This window comes from Dermochelys coriacea, chromosome 8 (assembly GCF_009764565.3).
Source record: "Dermochelys coriacea isolate rDerCor1 chromosome 8, rDerCor1.pri.v4, whole genome shotgun sequence".
Classification (NCBI taxonomy): domain Eukaryota; kingdom Metazoa; phylum Chordata; order Testudines; family Dermochelyidae; genus Dermochelys; species Dermochelys coriacea.
Window position 1 is genome coordinate 74,169,648 of NC_050075.1, and position 22,433 is coordinate 74,192,080.

General features: G+C 38.8%; 1 protein-coding gene across 7 annotated transcripts in view; it reads left to right on the forward strand.

Annotated features, from left to right (window-relative positions):
* ARHGAP29 (Rho GTPase activating protein 29) overlaps positions 1-22,433 on the forward strand; it is a 92,559-nt gene that overhangs the window by 58,625 nt on the left and 11,501 nt on the right. For 3 of the 7 annotated variants that reach the window (XM_038413095.2, XM_043491288.1, XM_038413096.2), the window contains exons 4-17: positions 6,086-6,182; positions 6,537-6,609; positions 11,449-11,515; positions 12,016-12,153; positions 12,441-12,505; positions 13,115-13,225; positions 13,326-13,406; positions 13,714-13,902; positions 14,180-14,317; positions 16,042-16,232; positions 19,294-19,460; positions 20,126-20,254; positions 20,436-20,534; positions 22,020-22,183. In XM_038413095.2, the coding sequence (XP_038269023.1) occupies positions 6,086-6,182; positions 6,537-6,609; positions 11,449-11,515; positions 12,016-12,153; positions 12,441-12,505; positions 13,115-13,225; positions 13,326-13,406; positions 13,714-13,902; positions 14,180-14,317; positions 16,042-16,232; positions 19,294-19,460; positions 20,126-20,254; positions 20,436-20,534; positions 22,020-22,183 (1,709 nt within the window). The remainder of the gene's footprint in view (positions 1-6,085; positions 6,183-6,536; positions 6,610-11,448; positions 11,516-12,015; positions 12,154-12,440; positions 12,506-13,114; positions 13,226-13,325; positions 13,407-13,713; positions 13,903-14,179; positions 14,318-16,041; positions 16,233-19,293; positions 19,461-20,125; positions 20,255-20,435; positions 20,535-22,019; positions 22,184-22,433) is intronic. The other 4 variants (XM_038413097.2, XM_043491289.1, XM_043491290.1 and 1 more) reach the window with 3 other exon arrangements.

Genomic DNA, 22,433 nt, shown 5'->3' on the forward strand with positions numbered 1-22,433 from the left:
AGGATGGGAGTTCTAAAACTCTAAAACAATGTCAAGAGAAGCTGATACAGACATGGTCAGAAAAGCAGAGTAGGGCAGTCCAATTACCTGTATCAGCTTCTCTTGACATTGTAACTGCAGGAGTGGATCCTTTCACTTGTTGGGGGAGGCTGCCTCTTGAGCCACTTTCCCAAACAGACTGCAGAGGACCAGGTACCTGAGAAGTGCCTTCAGTACCAAAGCCCTTTTTATGAAGAATTTTCCCCCTTGAGATACAATTTAAAAGTACATAAGCAATCCTGAATTTAAGCCTCTGATCAAACAACTTAATGCATAGAACTGGTCAAATATTTCCAGTTTGCCTCCCCCAGTTGAGATAATTGAACAACTTGCAAACATGTCCTCTCTCTCTCTCTCCCCCCCTAGTTAGTCTGATGCAAACAAGTGATAAATTTGGAGCCAAATTCACTGCACTGACTGCTATGGAGATGTGCTTTCTTATGCCATCAGTGAATTCGAGCCTTTGTTCTTCATACCAGCTTTAAAAAAAACAACCTCTTATTGCAAAGTTCTGGTGAGAGTTTCATTTGTAGCTCATGTCTAGAACAGCATGGATTGCAGCTGTTGCTCAGCCAATGTATGTTTGCTTATACACGTGGCAAAGAGATACAGCAAGGTGTTAGGGACTGGGGGATTATTGGTAGAATTTGAAAGATAAAATCAGCCCAAAAATGGTATAGGGAATTGTTGACAATTGAATAATTTAAGATTAATAACAAAAGAATAAGCTCTAGCAGCAACTTCTGCTCTTTTTAAACAAGATGCTTTGTCTCAGTTAAATCGTGTTAATAGAAATATGTCAGCATCTCAACTAATTCAATATATGAATATGGAAGTTCAGTTTACTTTTAGTTAAGTGGTTTTTCCTGTCAGTCAATATACCAAGATAAAAACTACCATGATTAACTGCAATATAAGATTAGACCTTCCATTAGCTACAATGTGCTTTTGCCCTAATGATCTCTAGCAAATGATATTGCAACACTGTTCCATACACATTTGTCCTTAAACATTTATGAAAAATTTTATATTCCTAAAATGCACTTATTGATGCCTCTCAAGGCAGATGTACAGTATGCAGTGAGCATGTGTTGTATTAAGAAACAAAGTAAAAAGAGCTCAAATAAGCCAATATTCATGCATCCATCCTAAATCAAAAGCTTAGGAAAAAAGTTGTTTTTCATCAGCTGCTAAAAGTAACAAACTGGCAGTGGGAAACAGCTACGCTGGGAAATGCCATCATGATGACATAAGCATGCTATGTCTCTTGTAGACATATACATGTAGACATATACAATTGTCAGCTGGTCACAATTAATCCTAGTCTTCCCTAATTAACTAAGGCAGGTGCAGACAAGTCCTCTTTTAGATCAGCGAGGAAGCAAATTCCAGTGTTGAGGGCACTCTTAGAAATGCCCAGTCCTAGTGCTGAATCTACAAACTGTTGCTTGAAAATCTCATAGAATTACCACTCCTGCTCAGAAGTAAATAGGAAGCTGGTGCCAGAAGATTAGGTCTAAAAGGCTCCTTATGGCTATTACCACCAAGCAGACCAGCAACCACATTGCACATGCGCTACTAGCTTTTTCAAGGGTGGGCAAACTACGGCCTGGGGGCCACATCAAGCCCTTCAGATGTTTTAATCTGGCCCTTGAGCTCCTGCCAGGGAGAAGGGTCGTGGGCTTGCCCCGCTCCACCTGTGTCGTGGTTCCTGGAAGCAGCGGTATGTCCCCACTCGAGCTCTTATTCATAGGGGCAGCTGGGGGGCTCCGCATGCTTCCCACGCGCTGCACCCGCCAATGGGTTCCCGGCCAATGGGAGCTGCAGGGATGGCACCTGCGGACACGGCAGCGCGCAGAGCCGCCTGGTCGCACCTCCACATAGGAGCCAGAGTGGGGACATGCTGCTGCTGCTGCTGCTGCTGCTGCTTCCAGGAGCTGCTTGAGGTAAGCGCTGCCCGGATCCTGCACCCTAGCCCTGATACCCCTCCCGCACCCCAGCGCTGATCCCCTTCCTGCCCTCCGAACCCCTTGGTCTCAGCCTGGAGCACTCTCCTACACCCTCATCCCCAGCTCCACCCCAGAGTCTGCACCCCCAGCCAGAGTCCTCACCCCCTCCTGCACCCCAACCCCCAATTTTGAGAGCATTCATGGCCCACCATACAATTTCCATACCCAGATGTGGCCTTCGGGCCAAAAATTTGCCCACCCCGAGCTATAGCTTCTGAGTGGTTTTCAAGTGTAGCGAAAGGTAGAGTGCATAGTGTTGTTGCATCTCTTCTGCTTTAATGTGTACTTGATTGCATTTTTTTCACTGACTTCAAGAAAGTATGAATTTGCAGAATGGGGGTTTTAGGCAAACATAAATTGTAGCCAAGAATCAATTATGGACACAAACTCTATCATTTTACTACCTATGAAAGGAATGGTGACTATAAGCTAGTATTTGGAATTCATGGCATTTTGATGAGTGTTTTGTCAATAAAGTCCTACATTCAGAGCAGAGATTAAACTGAAAGTTCATTGAACAGAAGAACCACAGCTACAAGGCTTCAAGTAATTGGAAAAAAATTATTTTACTTTTAGAATGCTATTATTTAAAGACCTTGGAATACAAAAGCCAGTGTGCTCCCTGAGTCATCCAGTTAAGAAGATAAAACAAAATTGTATGAACTTCTTGTATAGATAATAAGTAACTGAATCATTTGGCAACAGATGGAGGCTAGAACTGTAGGCATCTTGTTGAGAAAAAGGAGTAGTAGTGTTGTTAGGTCTGTTCAATTGAGTATGGTAGAATTAGCCTTTGAAGAGAAGAATATCACACATAAGGCTTGTCAGTATAACTATACCAGGAAACCCTCCTAGCGTGGACACAGACTAGCAAAAGAACTGTTGCTGGTGTAAATGTGTCTGCATTAATAGCTGTGGCTGGCAAGATCCTTATCGGCAAAAAATCACAACCTAACTGACATAGCTATACTCACAAAACTTTTAAGTGGAGACCATAGTTTGACTATCTCATTCAAAAGAGCAGATTCAGTCTCTCTTGGCTTTAGAGTAGTATGGGTAACTATCTCCAGGAATATCTCTGGAATTCTTATTTCTAAAAATATTCATAATCATAGTGTTCCAAACAGTCTGTTTTGTGTTAGGCATTTTATTTGGATTAAGCTTCTGGTTTCTTTGGCTTTGAAGATATAAAATCTGAAATCTGTTTTAAAATGTCTTGATGGTTAGTCAAGCTGACTGTCAGTACATATCCCTCTTGTTCCTTTAAGAATACAGTTCACCCTTAATATATTACACGTATTGCCTTTCAGGCACTAGATGGCAGGTGTGTTATCTTTATAGTGTGACTTAAAAAAATTAACATTTTCCTTTGCAAATGCTATTAAGTTGCATGCTCACTTTGAAACTTGCACCACTATAGATAGATGCCATTTCCAGACAGGGAAATATTACCACAGTCCATTGTTGTCAGTAGCTATTGTGTGCAGTCAGGATGTCCTGGGGAAAGAGTGTGCATGTTTAAAGTTGATGTTAAGTACATCAGCAATGCACTAGTAAGAGACATGAAGAAAACTATCTATATCCAACTTTATTGGTAGGATATTTTGGGAATCTTATTAGATGAGAGGTGGGAGTCCTGAAACTTCTTTTGTCATATAATTTTTGTTACCCCACTTAATGTGATGGAATCTGAAAGGGAAAGTTTTTTCCATCACTGAAAATGAAGGCCTAACAAGACGAGGATGAGTTTTCCTGGAACAGGAAAGTTGATTCTTAGTGCAGACAGCCTTTCTTTAGGGTGAGGTTGTATGTTAAATGTTTCACTAATACAGTGAGAGAAGCACTGCTTCTCTGAAGATATTTTGGTTAAGGATTTATTAAATATTTTCATGGTAAGTCCTTTGTGTTTGATAAGTTGATATATTTTATGATTTTTCAAATAAGCAGGATTTTGTGCTTGCATTTTAAATTTTTTTTCCAATCATGGATGGATGGTAATTCATAAATCCTTCAGTTAAATGTTGTTGCTTAATGATTAAGTTTGGAAGACTTTATTTATAGACTTTGATTATTTCTGCAAAGTTGAGGGTTTTCAAAATGTTTTCTTCTGTTGATTTTTACAAATCCACTCATAACTTGTAATCTAACATGTTTGCTCTGTGGAACTTTATAGCGTGTATTTCTTTTTCTTCAGAAGTACCAGAGGCGTTGTTTTTCATGTTAATCACACAATATAAAATGGAAAGGGAGAGAGAAACCTTGATCTTAACAAGGAACAATGACTACAGTAGTAACTGCTGCTATTTTTGTCATGTGACTACTATTAAACTATTGTTGCCATTTCATTACAGTACGTTCTTCATATGCCAAAGAATTGTTATACAGCACAAGACTGCTTAATGTCAGGCTAGCTTCTTATAAAACCACTTTTTAAAAATATTTTTGGCAAATCGGTTGGCATGCTGAGTACATGCAAGGAGGGAGGAATGAATTTGTGTTAATTTACTAGTGAAAACGTTTCCTTTCACAAAGGAAGTCTGAGAATACCTGATTTACTTACTGTATTTTCTTTGTTTTGGTGACCCATTAGGGTTTAAGCATCTGGCAGGAAGCCTTGATGTAGTGTAGGCTGAAGCCTTAAAAAGCATAAGCTTATTAGGAAATTTCTGTACAATGAATTAAATTTTCACTTAATGTTGGAGTTACTGATTCTAGAAATACATACAGTGAGTTTATTTCCATATTTAAATTTTTGTATGTTTGAAGCGCTACAAATACAAATAGGTTGAATTATTTGTGTTGGCTTAATATTGTCATGAACGTTGCAAAAGGGGTGGGTGTGTGTGTGTGTGTGTGTGTGTGTGTGTGTGTGTGTGTGTGTGTGTGTGTGTGTAAACTTTATGGCATCTGGGTAAACCAGAATTCCACATTGCCCAATTAAGCCTTCAGGAATTGATGTTAATATAAATTCCATTGGCTTGGGCAAATCACTAATATTGTCTACCCGAGGTCTACCCTGGGTTCAGGGGAGAGTATTTTGGAGAGAAACAGAAGACTTCTCTTTGCATCATTCCTGAGGATTTGATTTGGGATTAGATAAAAAAAATCTTACTTTTCCCCCTCGTCTATCTGCCACCACTTGCTTTTGATTATTCCTGTAAGAAGTTCACTCCTACCCCCAGGGTATTGACACAAGCTACCAAAATAAATCATTTTTCCCTTCTCATTATTGTTTGTGTTACAGTTGCACCTTGAGGCCCTAGTCAGTCAGTTGCTCTAATACTACAGTGTTAGTGTGAAGAGCGACCCTACCCTTTTCCTATTTTGAAATCACATGTGATGGTGGTAGAGAGATTTTCTCTGTACTCTCCACTGCCTCCAACTTGCACAGTGGAACAGAACAACTGTTACTAAGCTGGGTCACCAGATTGCAGGGCTAATAGTGAATGAAGGTTTCTGCCAAGGAAACAACGTGTGGTATTTCCCTGGACATCTCATCTAGATATAGGATTTCTGTTTTCAGATATGAAATAGGAATATATTTGTATGGAGCCCTTTTTTTTGGTAAACTGTGTTTGGACTTACTTGAGCAGCCTGGAAGATAGAGGCAGTTTCCTATATCAATATTTAAATCATTTATGTGTGTTGCCACTGCCTTGTAGGTGACTGAATCAGTCCTGTGAGTGGCCATCCTTCCTCCTTTGCTCCCGCTTCCTCTCTCCTCCCCCCCCAAGGAGCTTCCACACAGACCTTAACTGGGAATAGGGAAATGTAGGGAATTGAACGGTGGTAACCTTATTCCCAGTTTGGAAGTTTTTGGGGTTATTGTGCTTGTCTGTTTGCCCTGAACCTGAGTTACATTTATTAGTTTGCTCCTAAATAATGTTTTATAAACAATTCTAGAAATATACTTTCATGAAGTATGGGGTTACCTTTCTCTATAGATGATTTCTACAAGATTGTTGTGTGAATTTTCCTGTATGCTTTGCAAACATGAACAATTTCTTTCTTCTTTTGGATTCTGTTTGTTTCCGAAGCTGTGAACTTCAAAGAAGTGAATGAAGAAAACAAGAGAGAACTCTTCAGTGAAATATTTTCATCTATTGACACATTGGCGTTCACTTTTGGAAACGTGTAAGTGGTATAGGTTGGAATTTAAAAGGAATAATACTGAACAGAATTAATACAGACTAATAGTAAATATTCATTTGTCTTCTAGATAAAGTTTGGTTGAGACATGAACTTAAGTGAACCACACCTTGAGCAGTCTTGGGATTTTGTTGCTCTTGTAGATAGTTTAAAAACTTGATAGTTTGAGTATGCTAAAATAAAATAGATTATTTTTGAGCATACTGTTGGCAGAGCTTTTAAAAAATAGATAATGGATTCTTTAATATGCACCTAACTTTCTGTTTGGAGTGATTTGTAGAAATTCTGCTCAGAAGCAACAAACAAATGAAACAGTTTTTTTTTCTGTTTTCATGGCAGTGTTTCAGACTTCCTTATGGGAGATGTAGACAATGGTTCATCATTGGGACTTCCTGTATCTCGTAGAAGTCGGGTAGGCTGAACAAATTCTTTTGGGAGTGTGGAATCATGTTTGTAAAGGAAATTTTCAGTCTCTTCATTTTATTTTGAATATCCTTGTTTCTGGATTAATTTGTTTATGATTTTCTGAATGATTAAACCAGCTAAAATGTAAATGCCATTTTATAGTGTCATTAAGGCTTCCTTGTATAAAATATTTTCATGTTCTTAATACCAGTGATGTTTCACTTTTTCCAGTCTTGTTTAGATTATTTTCACGTTTAAAATAAGTTTATCCAACAGAACAATTACATTGTTTGATTCCAGTAAAGTGTGTGGTTTTTTTAAAAAGTTTGTTCTGGTTGTTAAAAGTAAGCATTTTGGGCCTAGAAACAGAGTGCAAGTTTAATTATCCATGAATAAATATATAAAATGTACTACATTATCAGTGCTGTCCAGGCTGGGGAAAAAAATAAAAACTTGGTAAGCCATGCCCGCTGTATATTGTATACAAGAAAATATAGTTAAGAATCAGTGTATTATGGTCCAGACTGTTAGAGTATCAAGAACGAAAGCTGAAATGTAAGTGCATGATTTTAGGTGCTGTCTATGCTACTAGAAAATAGATCTTTAAAATATAGTTCTGTAGCATTGTTATGGTCAAGTCTTGTTATGTTAAGTTTTCTTGTCTGTACTGTAAAAAAAAAAACAAAAAAGACATGTTTAACTTTTAGAGATCTGTGGTTATAGCAAGGCTAATACACTGTTCTCCATGGCCTTATCTACACTAGGGAAAGTGGGGTTTGTTTAATTTCAGAAGCCCTCATGTAGACAGGCTTCCAGAAACTGTAACAGTTCTCGGCATTATGCGTTGTAGACTTGCTCTCAGCAGAGTTAGATAAGGCAGCCAGTGGCCCATCTACATAAAGGGGGTCCCAAAGTTAACACTTGTTCAGCTGCAACAGTGGGGAAAATTTTTCAAAAATGTTGCTAGTATTTAATCAGGGGCTTAGACGTGTGTTAATTCTGGGTTCAAAAGTAATTATTACTTATTTTTCTGTCCATGCAGGCAAGAAAAGTACTTTTATAACATACTTTGGCCTCGACAAATGTGCTTAACCTTGGTTTCTTTGGAAGTGCAGAGGCATCCTAAAGAGTAAATCATGAATGTCATGTAGCTAAATGATTAGGAGAATGAGAAAATACGAAGTTGGGGTGAAAAGACAGTAAAAACCAAACAATAATGGAACTGATGAAGAAATTTTGAAATAATTTAGAAAGCAGATTTCACCTGCCTTAAAACTAACTGGCAAACAAGCCCCCTTGGAATTTTAGGAAGTCAATGAAGAACTTTCAGTGGTTTCTGCTTGGAAGCCGACTGGACAGTCCGAGGTAGTGTAAGTAAGTGTATTCCTGTCTGCAAAGCTGTTAACAAAACTAGTGCTACCAAAACCTGAACCAGGAAGTTACCAAAACAGAAACAGGCTGTGGTTGATTTTAATCTCCATTTGAAAAGTTAGAAAAATCAGGAAGAAAAATTGTCTAAACAAGTAAACATATTTGGTAGATAAACTTATTTTCAAACTCTTGTTGCAAATTAAATTATAGAAGTGTTTGTGTTTCTTCAGTTACTCATGTAGTGCTTAAAATTTAGCTTAGTTTCTAGACTGGGTTAATTTTTATGATGTTTGAAAAAAAAATAAAGGGGAGAATATCTTAAACCTGGAGGTGATCGGGAGTCTTAGACCAAGTACCCATAATTTGTGTAGCTCTTATTTAATTTTGTGTATCTTAATAGATAAAGTTATAGAGAGTAAGGGACCTGCTAAGAAGGTTGCCTTAGGCAGAATCTTAAAAAAGGGAGACTACTGAAGAATAACATAAAGTGTAGAGCAGTGTCCAATCCCACAAACCCTTAATTATACAAGCCTCATTGAAATCATTTGCTTTGTCAGCGGGTCAGATCATAGCAGTAATGGATTCTGTAATGAGACCAGTGGATGAAAAATGTGGAAATTATTTGAACGTTTTTACTAAAGGACTTGTAAGAGGAAAAAGGGGACTTTCGAGGAATGGGGAAGTTGCAGGATAAGAGTAAATCTGTGGGAATAAAATGAGTCCTATAGAGACAAAAATGCAGAAGTTGGTTAAGAGAGCCAAAGACAGCACACTTCTAAATGTCAGGTCAAAAAGAAAACCAGGGAGGAAGTGAAACTGCACCAAGATGACTATGGGACTCTAATTTAATCATATCCGTTCATAATGGTCACCAGGTTTCGCCACTATTTCAAGGCCCCCTTTTTTTATCCTTTTCTTTCCATAGGGGAGAGAGGACGATTAGATGGATCAAATTTTGGAGCAGCTGGGGAAGTTTGATTTGTTGGATGTGCACCCTAAATTATGGTTGTGTATATAAGTGCATATGATCCAGGTCATTGTATGTGTGCATTTTTAAAAATAACATACTTTGCCGCAGTCCATAATATAAAAACAGAGTTGGGAAGAAACATAGGAATTAATTGTCATAGATGGTTAATTAACATGGACATATCAATCAAATCCCTCTTGTCTGAAACTTTATCTGATGTGACTAAAAATAACAAACTGAAAAAGATTAGAGTAGAAAACTTTGCTGCCAAATACACCAAGTAAATATACACTTTGTGTATAGTGATTTTTGTTGTTTTCCATATATAGATGGGCAGTTCCATGCAAATTGAGGCAAAACAGGGGAGCAAAACATAGGTTTTTAAACAGAAAATAGGATTGAAAAACCGTATGATTTGGCAGAGGAACTAAGAGGCAAGTCTATTACCTTTACTACTCTTAACAAGTGAATGAGTAGGGAAAAATTCCTCAGAATAGTTGAAATGAGGAAAAGGATCTCCCTTGAACTTAGAAGAGAAGTTCTTTATTGAGCGGGGAGGGCAGAAGTGGGAAGAGAGGACAGTCTACCTGATGGAGGTTAGTTGAGAAATGAGTCTACCTACGGCAGTCGGCAAGGCTCCATCACTAGATGTACTAGGAATATGGTGAAAGAACTTTGGCACTTGGAGAGAAATAGCTGAGGATCTGGACCAGAATGATCTGGTGCCTAGAGGTCCATTCCAGATGAAAATGTAATCACAACTTCTATTTCATAAAGGTGTCCCTTCACTGATGCAAGGCAGACTTTTTACATTTTGTGCCTTCATCCATTTCCAGAGGCTGTGTGCCACTTATAAGCTACTTGAAGACCCTGCCAGTCCGAAGGAAATCAGAGAAATATATATAGAGTTCTTGAGTGGCAGTGGATCACTATCTGTCTTTGACTTGATCCAAATTCTGCATTCCTTTGCCTTTTTGTTTGCAAGGCCTTCTTGGTTGGAAGCTTTGGATAGATTTCTCCTATTGCACTGAGAATATCTGTCTTCCTGCCCCTCTACAAAAAACCCTACTTAAGTAGAAGGGTATGTAGTGACTTCACTCTGTTATGGGACTGGGGGCTCTCTAGTCTACAGTAACCGTTAGAAGATTGCCTGTGTAATTTCTAATTCCCTCTACATGATTGAAGTCAGATAGACATCTTACATATTACGAAAGAGGAAGTTGGAAGAGGCTGAATGAATACATATTACGGGTTGGAAGAGGCTGAATGAATGAGCAGTGATTTGTTAGTAAACTTTACCATGGTCAGTTGTGCTGAGATAAAAGTGCCATATAAAAAGCTTGATGGTGATATTACTATTGGTATCTTATAATACAGTGGTTCTCAAACAGGGGTCTGGGGGCCCCTGGGAGGCTGTGAGCAGGTTTCAGGGGGTCCACCAAGCAGGGCCAGCATTAGACTCACTGGGGCCCAGGGCAGAAAGCTGAAGCTACACTGCATGGGGCTGAAGCCTGGGGCCCTGAGCCCCACTACCCGGGGCAGAAGCCAACTCCTGAGCAACATAGCTTTGTGGGGGTGCCTCTGGCATGGGGCCCCAGACAGTTGCCCTGCTTGCTACCCCCTCATGCTAGCCCTGGCTTTTATATACAGAAAAGCAGTTGTGACGCGGGTGGGCAATGGAGTTTTTATAGCATGTTGGGGGGGCCTCAGAAAGAAAAAGGTTGAGAACCTCTGTTATATGTATAACCTTAAGTCTGTTTCCAGTGCCAAATCCATCACAGTTGGTTTTATTCAAATCTGTTCTCTTAAACACTCAGAGTAAGTTAGTTATGTTTGTGTCTTCTATTTTCTATATTATACTCTCCATGAAACTGCTGCCTGAATTTGTTTGGATTAATTTAGTCAGTTACAAAACTAACATAGACAGGGGTAAATGAAGTTTTGAAGGAAATTTTTTGGGCAGAGTAAAGAGAACTTCTTAGAACAGAAACCTTTCTGATAATGATGAGCATTAAGCATATTAATTGGGTGAAATTCAATCAAGTTATCTTGATTTTTCATAACGCTTCTTTGGGAAGTTTATATGCTTAGCCTTAATGTACATAATGAATGCTGATGAGCGGGTGGGGGAAAAGTTTATCATAGTTCTGTCCCTTTCCTGATTCTTATCCAGAACTCCATTGATTTGCTGAAAGGTGTGTGTCTGTGTCTGTGCATAGGGTAGGATGTGCGGATTCAGTAAATGTCAACTACTTTGTTAAACAATTAGAAGACTACTGCTCAAAAATGTTTAAAAGACAGGAAAAAATTCCCTAGCATTTAAACTGTCTCAGGAGCTTAAAAGTTTTTAAGCATGAATAGTTAGCAGCCCAGCCCTGTTTCTTGTTATGTCAGTGATAAATTATGAAAAATTAAAGGCAGGTAGCTCCTCTTGTTTTGTTAGTATGCTTTCAGTCCTTGGTTTGACTATTCTGCTCTAACGCACGTTATTTTATTACATGCAAGTCTTTTGAAAACCTTTCTGTGGAGTCTGTGGGATCACTACATGAACGGGAATATGTTCAAGATACAGGTAGATGTTTTTACATGAATGACCATCTTTCTTTATTTGTATATTCTGTCTTGCATATGTTCATATCTGTGAACATATTCTCTAAATAAACTCGATACTTCAGGAGGTTTTTAATCAGGCATATTAAGATTAAGACTAAAAATTAATTCAGAAATCTAAATTTTGAGAGAGAATCCATATTTGTGCTTATTAACTTTTTGGAAAAAATGGATTAGCACTGAGCCACATTTGTGTGTAATTGAGACTAGTGTTTTTGGTTATCCTTTTTTTTTTTTTTTGTAAGAAAGTTATGCTGACCAAACAACTAGGAAAGATAAAATACCGTGACCCTTTAATTTGTTCTAAAACCTCTGTCAGTCCTATTTAGAGTCAACTAGCATTAAAAAAACTACTCTAGATCAGAGCTGCTTTAGTGTTTGCAGTTGGCTTATACTGGCTTCGCTGTCAGTGTGTGGTCATGGCTAAAATTCACTTCTTTGCATTTGACATTTTATTTTCAGGACATCTTCGGGCTGAAGAGGTCGATAGCATGCTCCTAAGAAATGACAGCGGAATTGAATCGGCCCTGTCTTATGCTAAAGCTTGGTCAAAATATGCCAAGGATGTAGTCGCATGGATTGAAAAAAAACTTAGCCTGGGTGAGTGGCTCTTTCTGGCATCTAATCAGCTTTGTCATGGTGGAATTAAATCTGTTGTCAGGCTTGTGCTGTGGACTGTCAATAATCTGATTTCTAAATTAGGAGCTGTTTCATTGAAGTGAATAGAACTGTTACCCATTTCCTGTAATTGAAAGATTGTAACAAAATGAAGATGGTGTGTCTGATCCTTTTTTGTTAAAATAAGAATGCAAACAAAGTTTCATGTTTGGTACAGTTGTTGATACTGTCAACTTTTATTGTGTGAAATCCAATTTTTCCCCCCACAGAAGTGGAATGTGCTAAAAACTTAGCAAAAATGGCTGAAACTGTTAAAGCTATTGTTGGACCCCAGGTGAGTGTTCTGTTAATTCCATTTTTTTAAAAACTTCTCTTACGTTTTAAAAAAATAAATAAATACCAAATGGGATATTTAGGCTGGTATCCAACTTCAAAATTAAAATAAATTCCCTGCTCTTGGAAGTCCCAGTTCTGGGCACTGAAGAGTTAATTTTTGTATAAGTGAATACACAGGAGATTACGTGGCAAATTATCAGTTCAACCCTTCTGAATCTGATTTGACTCTGTGTGGAAATGATGATGACCAAACATATCTATTGGAAGTATAGAGTGGTCTTTATGTAATTAACTTCAGTAAAAGTTCCTTACATTCCTTACAGAAGCTACCTTGCATCACGCTTCTATTTTGTGTGGTGTTTTTCAGTGTGCTTAATAACCACAAAATTTAGACTTGTAGGAATCTTCTCTTTTTAAGTATTCTCTTAATGGAAGTGAAATTGTTAGAGAAAAATTATAACAATAACCTTCACGTTACAGCTTTTATTCTGGGTTTCACACATGCAAAAACCTGAGGATCTAGTTCAATTCTACTAGGATCTGGAATGACTACATCCTCCTCTTCTACCCTGCAATGTTACTAGTTTCTTTTGTGTTTTAATCCTAGGATTACATGCCATTCCAATCCATATTCATAAATGCGTTTCAAAATGATATTGAGAATAGTCAGCTTTGGCAAAAAACAGCAGCTGCCCTCCAGACTAATAAATTTGTGCAGGTAAAATTTTATTTCTCATGTAACTGTTACAATGCATAGCAGAATAGTTTCTAACAAAATATGACTTCGTTATTTAGCTTATAATTTTTTTCTTATCTAGCCTCTGGTAGGAAGAAAAAATGAGTTGGATAAACAAAGGAAAGATATCAAGGAACTTTGGCAGCGAGAACAGAAGAAAATGGTTGGTATTTCTGTATACTGAACACTGAGTGTCCAACATTTTCAAAAATTGCTCAATATACAGGCCAGAACTTACAAACTTAAGTGCCTAAAGTTAGACAGCTAAACCCATATTAAGCCACCCACAGCTTTCATTGGCTGCAGTTCATAACCCATAGGGTGGGTTGTAGGGTGTAGGCTTCTCAAATGTTGCTTGTAGTCAGCACTGTAAAATGGAGGCATTTACATAGCAGCCTCTTTTCCAGTTGCATAATTACATTGTTTGATGCAAAGAGATTTTCATTGCTTTTGCACTGTATATTGTATAGCAAGAACTAGAAGCTACGCTAAGAAAAGCAAAGCTACTGTACCTGCAGCGTCAAGAGGAGTATGAGAAGGCAAAATCCTCCACCAGTCGTGCTGAGGAAGAGCATCTGAGTTCAAGCAACAGTCTTGTGAAAGATGTCAGCAAACAGTTGGAGAAAAAGCGAAAGCTAGAAGAGGAGGCTCTTCAGAAAGTAAGAGCTCTATTTGCTTATTCTAGAAGTATTTTTTGCAGTGACAGTGTTCTTGGGTTTTACCTGTGCTTGGACAACGAGAGGGAAGTAAGCCCATGTTTTGCTTGTAATTTACCGTAATCCATGCTTTCTTAGATTTTTTTTTTTTTTTTTTTAATAGGAACCCTCAATTACAAGCTTGCTGATCCATTTTTTTTTCTTAGCTTATTTCTGGCACCAAAGCTCTGTGGTCCATCAGTTACCTATATTTTGCAGTATTTTTTTTTTTTAATTTTAGGCTGAAGAGGCCTGTGAACACTACAAAGCTAGCATGGCAGAAGTTGAAGAAAAGCGAAATGATCTGGAAAGCTTCAAAAGTGATGCCTTAACACAGCTTCGGGAACTTGTTTTTCAGTGTGATCTTACCCTTAAAGCTGTAAGGAAACCCTTTTAAAAACTACTTTTAAACGAAAAAAGAAAGTCAGGCTTTAGAAAATAACGTTTTAAATAGCTGTTCAGGGGAATAGGGTGTTGATACTTACCTAAAGGGGTAACAGAGTAAAAGAATACCAGTTTACGGTGCTGACTACTTAAAAGTATGTGTTTTCTCATGCTAGTGGCATCCCATTGAAAATAATAGAAAGGTCCCATAAATTACTGCCTTGCAAGAGTTTTGAATGTAGACGGGATTTTTGTAAACTTCTGTATGAACACCACTGATCATTTCAGAGAGCCTTTGCCCTGGGTTTACTTTGTGCATGTTAATCATGAGTACAGCTTTTGTTCAAATTATGTTGTTTTAGTTTGAGGGTTAGAAAAGACATTTCCTTGTTCAAGAGTACAAAATGAAAGCTAGTACCTTAACACAAATACAGTTCTGAACCCATTAACATTGATGTGCTTGAAGCTGCCATGAATTCAGTTTTGATTGGCTACAGTATGTGAAATTCAGTAGGCCTGTATAAGCAAAAAGGTGGTTGTGTTTAGAAATGCTGCTTCCATAAGGCTAGAAGCTGTCATGTTAATATAATCAGTCAGGTACTAGTTTGAGGACGGATGAAGGAGGGAGAGAAGCTAAGCCCCATTCTTTGGTCTTTTAGATGACTAATCTACTATGCAGACTAACTCGCTTCTTTAAACTTTGTTAGAAAAGACAAAATACGGAGGAGGATGAGATTATATTTCAGTTCACAATGAAGACAACAGCTTGTCTACATAGTATTTATATACTTATCCATGGGACCTAGATCTGTTCACATTGTGAAACTTAGCTGTATGGGGTTCCCTCCTTGCTAGTGCAAAGCAGCAATGGTGGTGGAGCCACAGGTATATGAATCTTCAAAGCAAGAATCCATCCCCTCTGGAGGAGGGTGGAAGTGCAGCAATGATTACCGTAACCCTGAGGCTGCAGTAGCAGACATAAGGGGTGGCTCTGCTCCTATTTCCTGGCCTGTGAGGAGAGGATTCCTTCTTTGATCCCTCTGCGGACCTCCTCAGCCAATATTCTTTTAAATTAGTCTGCATCCTGGGGAAAATCTTGTCGTCTGTTACCTTAAAATATAGGATACAGGCCAACCTGTGTTTGGAACGCCCAATCTTTCACTCTGATAGAGGCTATTGTCCTGTTGATGGGAGGAACAGAAAGCTCTGCTGGTCACACCAATCCAAATGGAGAGACACTGATGCTGTGTTCAACAGCTGGAGGTGGGATAGATGTATGGGGAAAGTGGATTGGGACATTGAGGATAAAGAGGGTACAACTAGTGCTTGGAAACCTGGGGAAAGTAAGAATGGGTCAGAGGAAGTGTCTGTCTATCCCAGTACCCTGTCTTTTGACAGTGACCAGTGCCAGATATTTCAGAATACTTCAGGAATGAACAGAATAGGGAAATTATCAAATGATCCTCACCTGTTGTCAAGTCCCAGCTTCTGGCAGTCAGGGGTTTAGGGACACTCAGAGCATGGGGTTTTCTCTGACTAGTCCAGTATTAGAAAATATTTATAATGATAGAGTTGGCAAGCTTGTTTGAGTTCTCAATAAAGTGGGTTAATGATTTTTTCCCCCTAATAAAAGTTAACGTAAGGATGGATTACATATAAACTGTCTTGTAAATGTTTTTAAATGCCCCAAACTTTTTTTTAATCTTTATTTCATAACAGGCAACAGTTAACCTGTTCCAAATGCAGCATGCACAGGTTGTATCTCTTCCAGTTAACTGTCAGACCCTCTGTGAGAACGCCAAGCTCTATGACCCAGGACAGCAGTACTCAGAGTTTGTGAAAAGCTTGCCGAAAGAAGACATTCCCATTGAATCAGGTTCTTTTGAAATTCAGAGTTCCCAGGTTGATGGGTGAGAGCTAATATTAATGACACTTGTTTACTTGAAATTAAATGTGAGGAAAATGTTTACAGAAGGATGCACCTAGCAGTGAAACAAAATTCATACAAGAGTATAATAGAACTAGCCATTTTACCATGAGTTGTGACTTACGCCCCTCTGAATTATCCAGTAACCACGTTAAATTAGTACATCAATGCTATAACTAAAATTCCCAGCCAAGTGTTGTATTTTCCCCTTTATTTATACTAGGACTAGATAGAACATAGATAAATGGTTTTGATTCAATCACTAGAATCAACTTGCTAATGTCTAGGTGTAGCTATTTGGTAATATGAAAGATCTTGATCTTGAACTGTTCGTGTAGTTTGTAATACATGCTGTAACAGGAGTGAACGTGAGTTTAGTGAAGCAACCTTGGAAGGTGGAAGTGAGAGAAGGTATCAGAAGTACATGGGTTGTGTAGCTTTTGCTGCCACGACATCCTCATAGTTGTATATTGTCTTAGGGTTTTAAGCATTTCGTTGCATGGAGTATTTCTGGGGTACAGTAGATTCTGCTTATTAGCAACCTCTCAGTTCCCAGCAAAAAGTTGCCATTATCTGGAAATAGCTACTAAGCAGAAGGCAGGTTTGCAGGGCTGCAGCCAGGGAAGGAAGCAGTGAGATGTGCCTTCTGTGGCTGCAGTCCTGCAGATCTGCCTGTGGCCAGTGCTTGGTATGCCACAGGACTTCTTTCCATGGCTGCAGCCCTGCAAACCTGCCTGCAGATGGGATGTGCAGAACCCAGGCCCCCAGGGCAGGACGCAGCTGAAAGAGTGCAGGGAGAGGTACCGTGCACCTCCACTGGCCCTCAGTGCCCCGATATCCAGGCTGCAGTCCCTCTCTCTGCTGCTGCCCTGCCTACAGTCTCCCATCTGAGCCCACAGTGCCAGGACTCTGGCAGGGGTTCCCCCATTGGGGAGGGATGCAGGTGCCCCAGTCTATTATCTCCTGTGTGGCTGGTGGGTCCCCAATTGCAGGCATGTTTGCTGCACCAGGGGGAAAAAGTTCTGGGACGTGCTGGGCCCAAGCCACTGGTGCCAGAGCAGGACGCGGCCTAGAGAATGCAAGGGAAGGTTCTATTCAGCGCCAGCACACAAACCTGCCTGTGGCTGTGGACTTTCTTTTCCTCCAAACCCTCCTCCCCCGCCCCAAAAAAAAGTTGTTAGGAAGTGACATGCCTGTTGCCAATATCCAAATCCCATTAACAATTAGTCAATGAGACAGGATTGGTTCCTGACAAAATGTTGCTATTAAATTTAAGTTGTTAATATCGGAATCACTAATAAATGGAATGTATTGTGTGTTTGTCCAGCCTCTAGCATAATAGTGTCCTGATCTGGTGTAGCCTAGATGTTACTGTAATACGAATTGTTAATAATGACATAAAGCTTTTATTGGCACGAGTTTGGGATGGCTGCCTTAATCACAACTGTATTAGAACACTTAGCCCAAACAAGTACCATTTTCTGGGTACTATGGGAACTTTTACTGTTTCACCTCAAATTCTGGTTATGTACAATGCGTTACTGGAAAGACTGCAAAACAGCATCTCAACTGAGCACGTCAATAGGCTAAATGCCTTTCAATCTTTTAAACTCAGGGTAAAATTGTTATTGTGGCACTTCACAATTTAAGAGCAAAACTAGCCATTCCAAACTCTGTTTTCACAGTTCTACATGAAAGTGTTGTCATCCTGTTTCAAAAGGGAAACTAAATACAGAAAGGTAATGCTTGAGTAAGACTTGCACCAGCCAACGCCAGGAAATTCAAAGTTAAGGCTGAGATTCTTAGTACTTGTCTGTAAATGCGGTGCCTTTCATTAATTTAGACCCATACTCCTGAATTTTCAGAGTTAAAGGGCGTTAGCTATGCAACTACCCAAAAAATCAGGAATGGCATTCCAAAACCACTGCATATTTACCTCCTAGATTTTGTGTTTCATAGCTGATTCTTTTTCCACACCATGCTACTCTTTTTTCCACATGGCTTTGTGATTCCTCGTGCACTTGAAATGGTCACTTTTAATTATTCTTCAGAATTGTATTTACCAAAAACACTCTATTGTAACTGCTGTCTTGTAAAGAAGACTTCAAAACAATTCCCTTCTCCTGGGTAGAGGAGAGCTGACTAAGCGCAGGCTTTCCTAAGGCTACAGTTGGCCAGTAAGCCATTTTGTTCCTAGGGTGCTTCAGTGTTTTAGACTAACTAGATTAACTGTTTTCTTTCCTTGAGAGCAGACTTACCACAGACTAGAATTTTTCTGCAGCACTGTGAAATCTCTTATGTACTCCTAAAAATATAGTAAATAGTCTAATTAACTGTTCTGATCCTTATTAAAGTCATAGAATCATAGAATATCAGGGATAGAAGGGACCTCAGGTCATCTAGTCCAGCCCCTTGCTCAAAGCTAAAAGGCATGCAGTGTAACCACTGTTTGTTGGCAAGAGACAGCTCTCTCTGGGACAAAAATCTTTCACCCCCAATGAGCGCTGGTAGCTTCCTGCTGACAAAATGATGTTCACACCGGCGCTTTTCCTTCACAAAACTTTTGTCTTTCAGGGGGGTGTAACACCTATGAATGACAAAACTTTTGTCGTTCACTTGCCAGTGTAGACAAAGCCTTAAAGGGGAGTACAGGACTAGGAGGCAGGAACTGCTGAGGTCTAATCTCAGATCCTCCACTGAATTCCTCTAGTCTTGGACAAATCTGTTAACTTTTGCTGTAACTTCACAATCCGCAAAGTAGGGGTAATAACCACCTCATGGAGACATTTCAAAAATTGATTTTATGAGAAGTACTACTGGTATGTGAATACCAAGAGCCAAATTCTGCTCTGTTACATAGGTGCGACTCCCCTGATGTAACTGACAAGCAATATTTGGCCCTAAATATTTGCCATGATACACTCTGAGATTGCCATTGACGTGAACTGTAAAAATATTAAACATTTTAATGCCTTGGGAGTTTTTAATTGAATACTGTATTCAGGCCCCTTTCCAATGAGTGATTTTTATTTTTTTGTTTAAAGGGCTTTTAGTAAACAACCAACATACAGTGCCCATGCATCACATGGAAACTTATCCCAGTGTTCAGGAGACTTTCCCACCCAGTCTTTAGAAGATATTGGAAGCCCATCTTACTGTCATTCCCAAAAAATTGGGGAGAAGAGGTCTTCCAGCAGCACAGATATCCAAGGTAGGCTTTCCATATTTCATTAGGCTTTCATTTCTAAATAGAAAGGTCATCTTAAGCAGGTGTGACTATGATGTGTCCCATTACCAGTAATTGGATATACCATATGATAGGTAATAGGTACCAACATTTTTTTTAGAAGAGCTTTGCTAAGTAACTTAGGCCCACAATATAGCATTTAACAAAAAAAAAGCTGTATTTTAAATAAAGCTTTGTTTGCATCCTAAACACTGCACGTGTGCTAGTGCATATAAATCAGTTGTAAAACTGACTAACTGAGCAATCTAGTTTCATTGCCAAAAAGGGTGAAATGCAAGTCACAGCAAATTCTCATAATAAATCTATGTATTAAAATGTTTATTTCAGTAATAGAGTAAAATAAGCAATTTTACGATGCTTTTTAATCTAACGCTGAAAGAATACCCCTTTGGTTTCAGCTGGTCACTAAAACATGACTAATGGCAAGTTTCTAAAACTTGTTTTTTATACGTACTGTAAAGCTTTTTCAAGAATACACGCAACAACTTTATTTTCAGTGGAGACTTTTTATGTAACTTGGCTTAGCTTGCAGTAATATTCCTCTTTTTCTACAACCCTGCTTGAAGATGCCCTCAGTTAAGAGCATTCACAGCAGGCTGTGTTTTAGTCTAGTGTTTTGTTTTTTAAAGCAGTGCGAGGACCCCCTCCATTCAGATCGTGGTCAGTTGGCAACCAAAGTGGAGGAATGTGCAGTGACTCTGAAAGTGCAGGAGGAAGCAGTGAATCACGATCCATGGATTCTCCATCTGCTAGTCCAGGTACAGCTCATTCCCAATTATACTTGGATTTGAAATCCTCTCGTTGAACCTAACCCAGAGTCTCTTTGTCAACGTAAGAATTCCGATTCACTTTAGTGGAAGTTAGATTGAGCCCATATTGAGAATACACAGTTGGGCAGGTTGTATTTTCAAGAGTCTGAAAATGTTTTATCTTCCATAGCGGATTTTAAGAGAAGGCTTCCCCGAACACCATCTACTGGCACTATGTCATCTGCAGATGATCTTGATGAAAGGGAACCACCTTCTCCTTCAGACTGTGGTAATGTGATATGTTTCTGAACCCTACATTCTAGTGAGTTAGTGAAAGGCTATTGTTGGTCTTAAGGGTGATTGTGTTTTTAGCTGCTCTGTGTAAAATCGGACTGAATCCATCTACAGTTGATATGCTCACAAAATTGTTTATACATAGCCAAAAAGGACCACCTTGGTCATCTGGTTTAATTTCTATGTAGTAGTGTCCTCTCTATATTTAGATTAATGTACTATCTTCATTTGAACACTTCTAATGATGGTGCTTCATTGATCACCCTTAGCTCATGTTATCTCCGCATCTGATGGCAAGGGGTTTTCAGTATTAGTGCTCACAGCAAGAGCTACACTGCTGGATCTCAAGTATTTGGGTCTTCTCTATATTGCCAGTACAATACCCAGAGAAGGAGAGAGAGTTATCTGCAAGATCCAAATGTTTAGGATGTTAACTGAGGTTTTATTCTTTAAGTCCAGTTGGCTTAGCATCATGTTTGATGCCCCCAGCTTGAATGTGAAAAACATACTGTTAGATTGACATGAGGAGTTTTTTTGACAATGACAGCATTGGAGAAACAAAACCAAATACCCCTTGAGCCTCTAGACTGTTTTCTTATATTTCATAAAACCTGAAAACACAAAATTATGAGTAAGATTTTGTGTGTTTGAGGTTTGTCAACATTAATTTGAATAAAAACTTAGTTACAGTAAATAACTAATCACAAGAATTACAAGTGATGGCACAATTTTTCTAGAACTCTAAAATAGTACATGGGGTCATAGGAGTGGAATAGAATTATTTAGAGGTCTGTGTATTTTGATATTCTCTTTTGTGTCTGCATATATAATTTGAATAGATTTATGGCAGTGAAGAAGCATTAGTCAAAGGATTTCTAGAGTATTTTAACCATTATAGGCCAAATTCTGTAAAGGCAGCTTCCGTTTTTGAATGTACAATTATTTGGGCACATATGATGGAACTTGCGCAGCTAGCTGCCTGAATGATAGGGGTAATCAGTTACAAATGTAAATGCCATCATTTAAATCCATAGTTGATCATGGGCACAAAATTGAACTCTGTATGAGACTATTTACTAATACACCGGACCCTCACTAGAATGCGCGTCTATATAGCGCAAATTCGCATACAACACTGTCACGGCCATGGATCCCAAATTTAATTACTTTAATTACAGTTCATTTTAACACAGTTCCCGTGTTAACACAGTACCATGGATGGATCCCAAATCCCGCGTTCTAGCGAGGGTCCGGTGTATGATGGATTAAAGTTTATATTAGGGCTGATTATTCAGCTATTAATTTCTATGTATTATGCAGGCTATAAAATGTAGTAGTGCTTTCACAGGTTTGGTGTAATAGTTATTTCCTCAAAGGTGATTACTGTTTATGGAGTAATTTTACTTAGGTTGTATCCTCATAATGTATGTTTGAACAGTTATTTTTGGAAATTATCGTAACAGCAAAATTCTGTTTCAAGGTTTAAACGATTTAACGTCTGAAATTGCCAGTTCACCAAGACCTTTTAGAAACACTCTTCTGTCCAAGGCAGCTCTAACGCACAAGCTGCGAAAGTTGAGGGCTCCATCTAAATGCAGAGAATGTGACAGCCTAGTGGTTTTCCATGGGGCAGAATGTGAGGAGGTAAGAGGTCGGAAAACACTGCAGTATATTGTACAGCCGCTGATTATTGGCATTCATGTGAAGATGAATGGGAAGTTTAACACTCGTATTCTTTTGGTAGCAATAAGCTACAAATTCTCAGACAATGTCGTGACCTTTTAATATTAACATGTAGCCAAAGAGCAAGGCCCTACAGAACTGTAAACTTGCCCTCTAGACAACATATGGAATAATATAAACAAACTCTAAATATGAAACGTTAGTGCTGTCC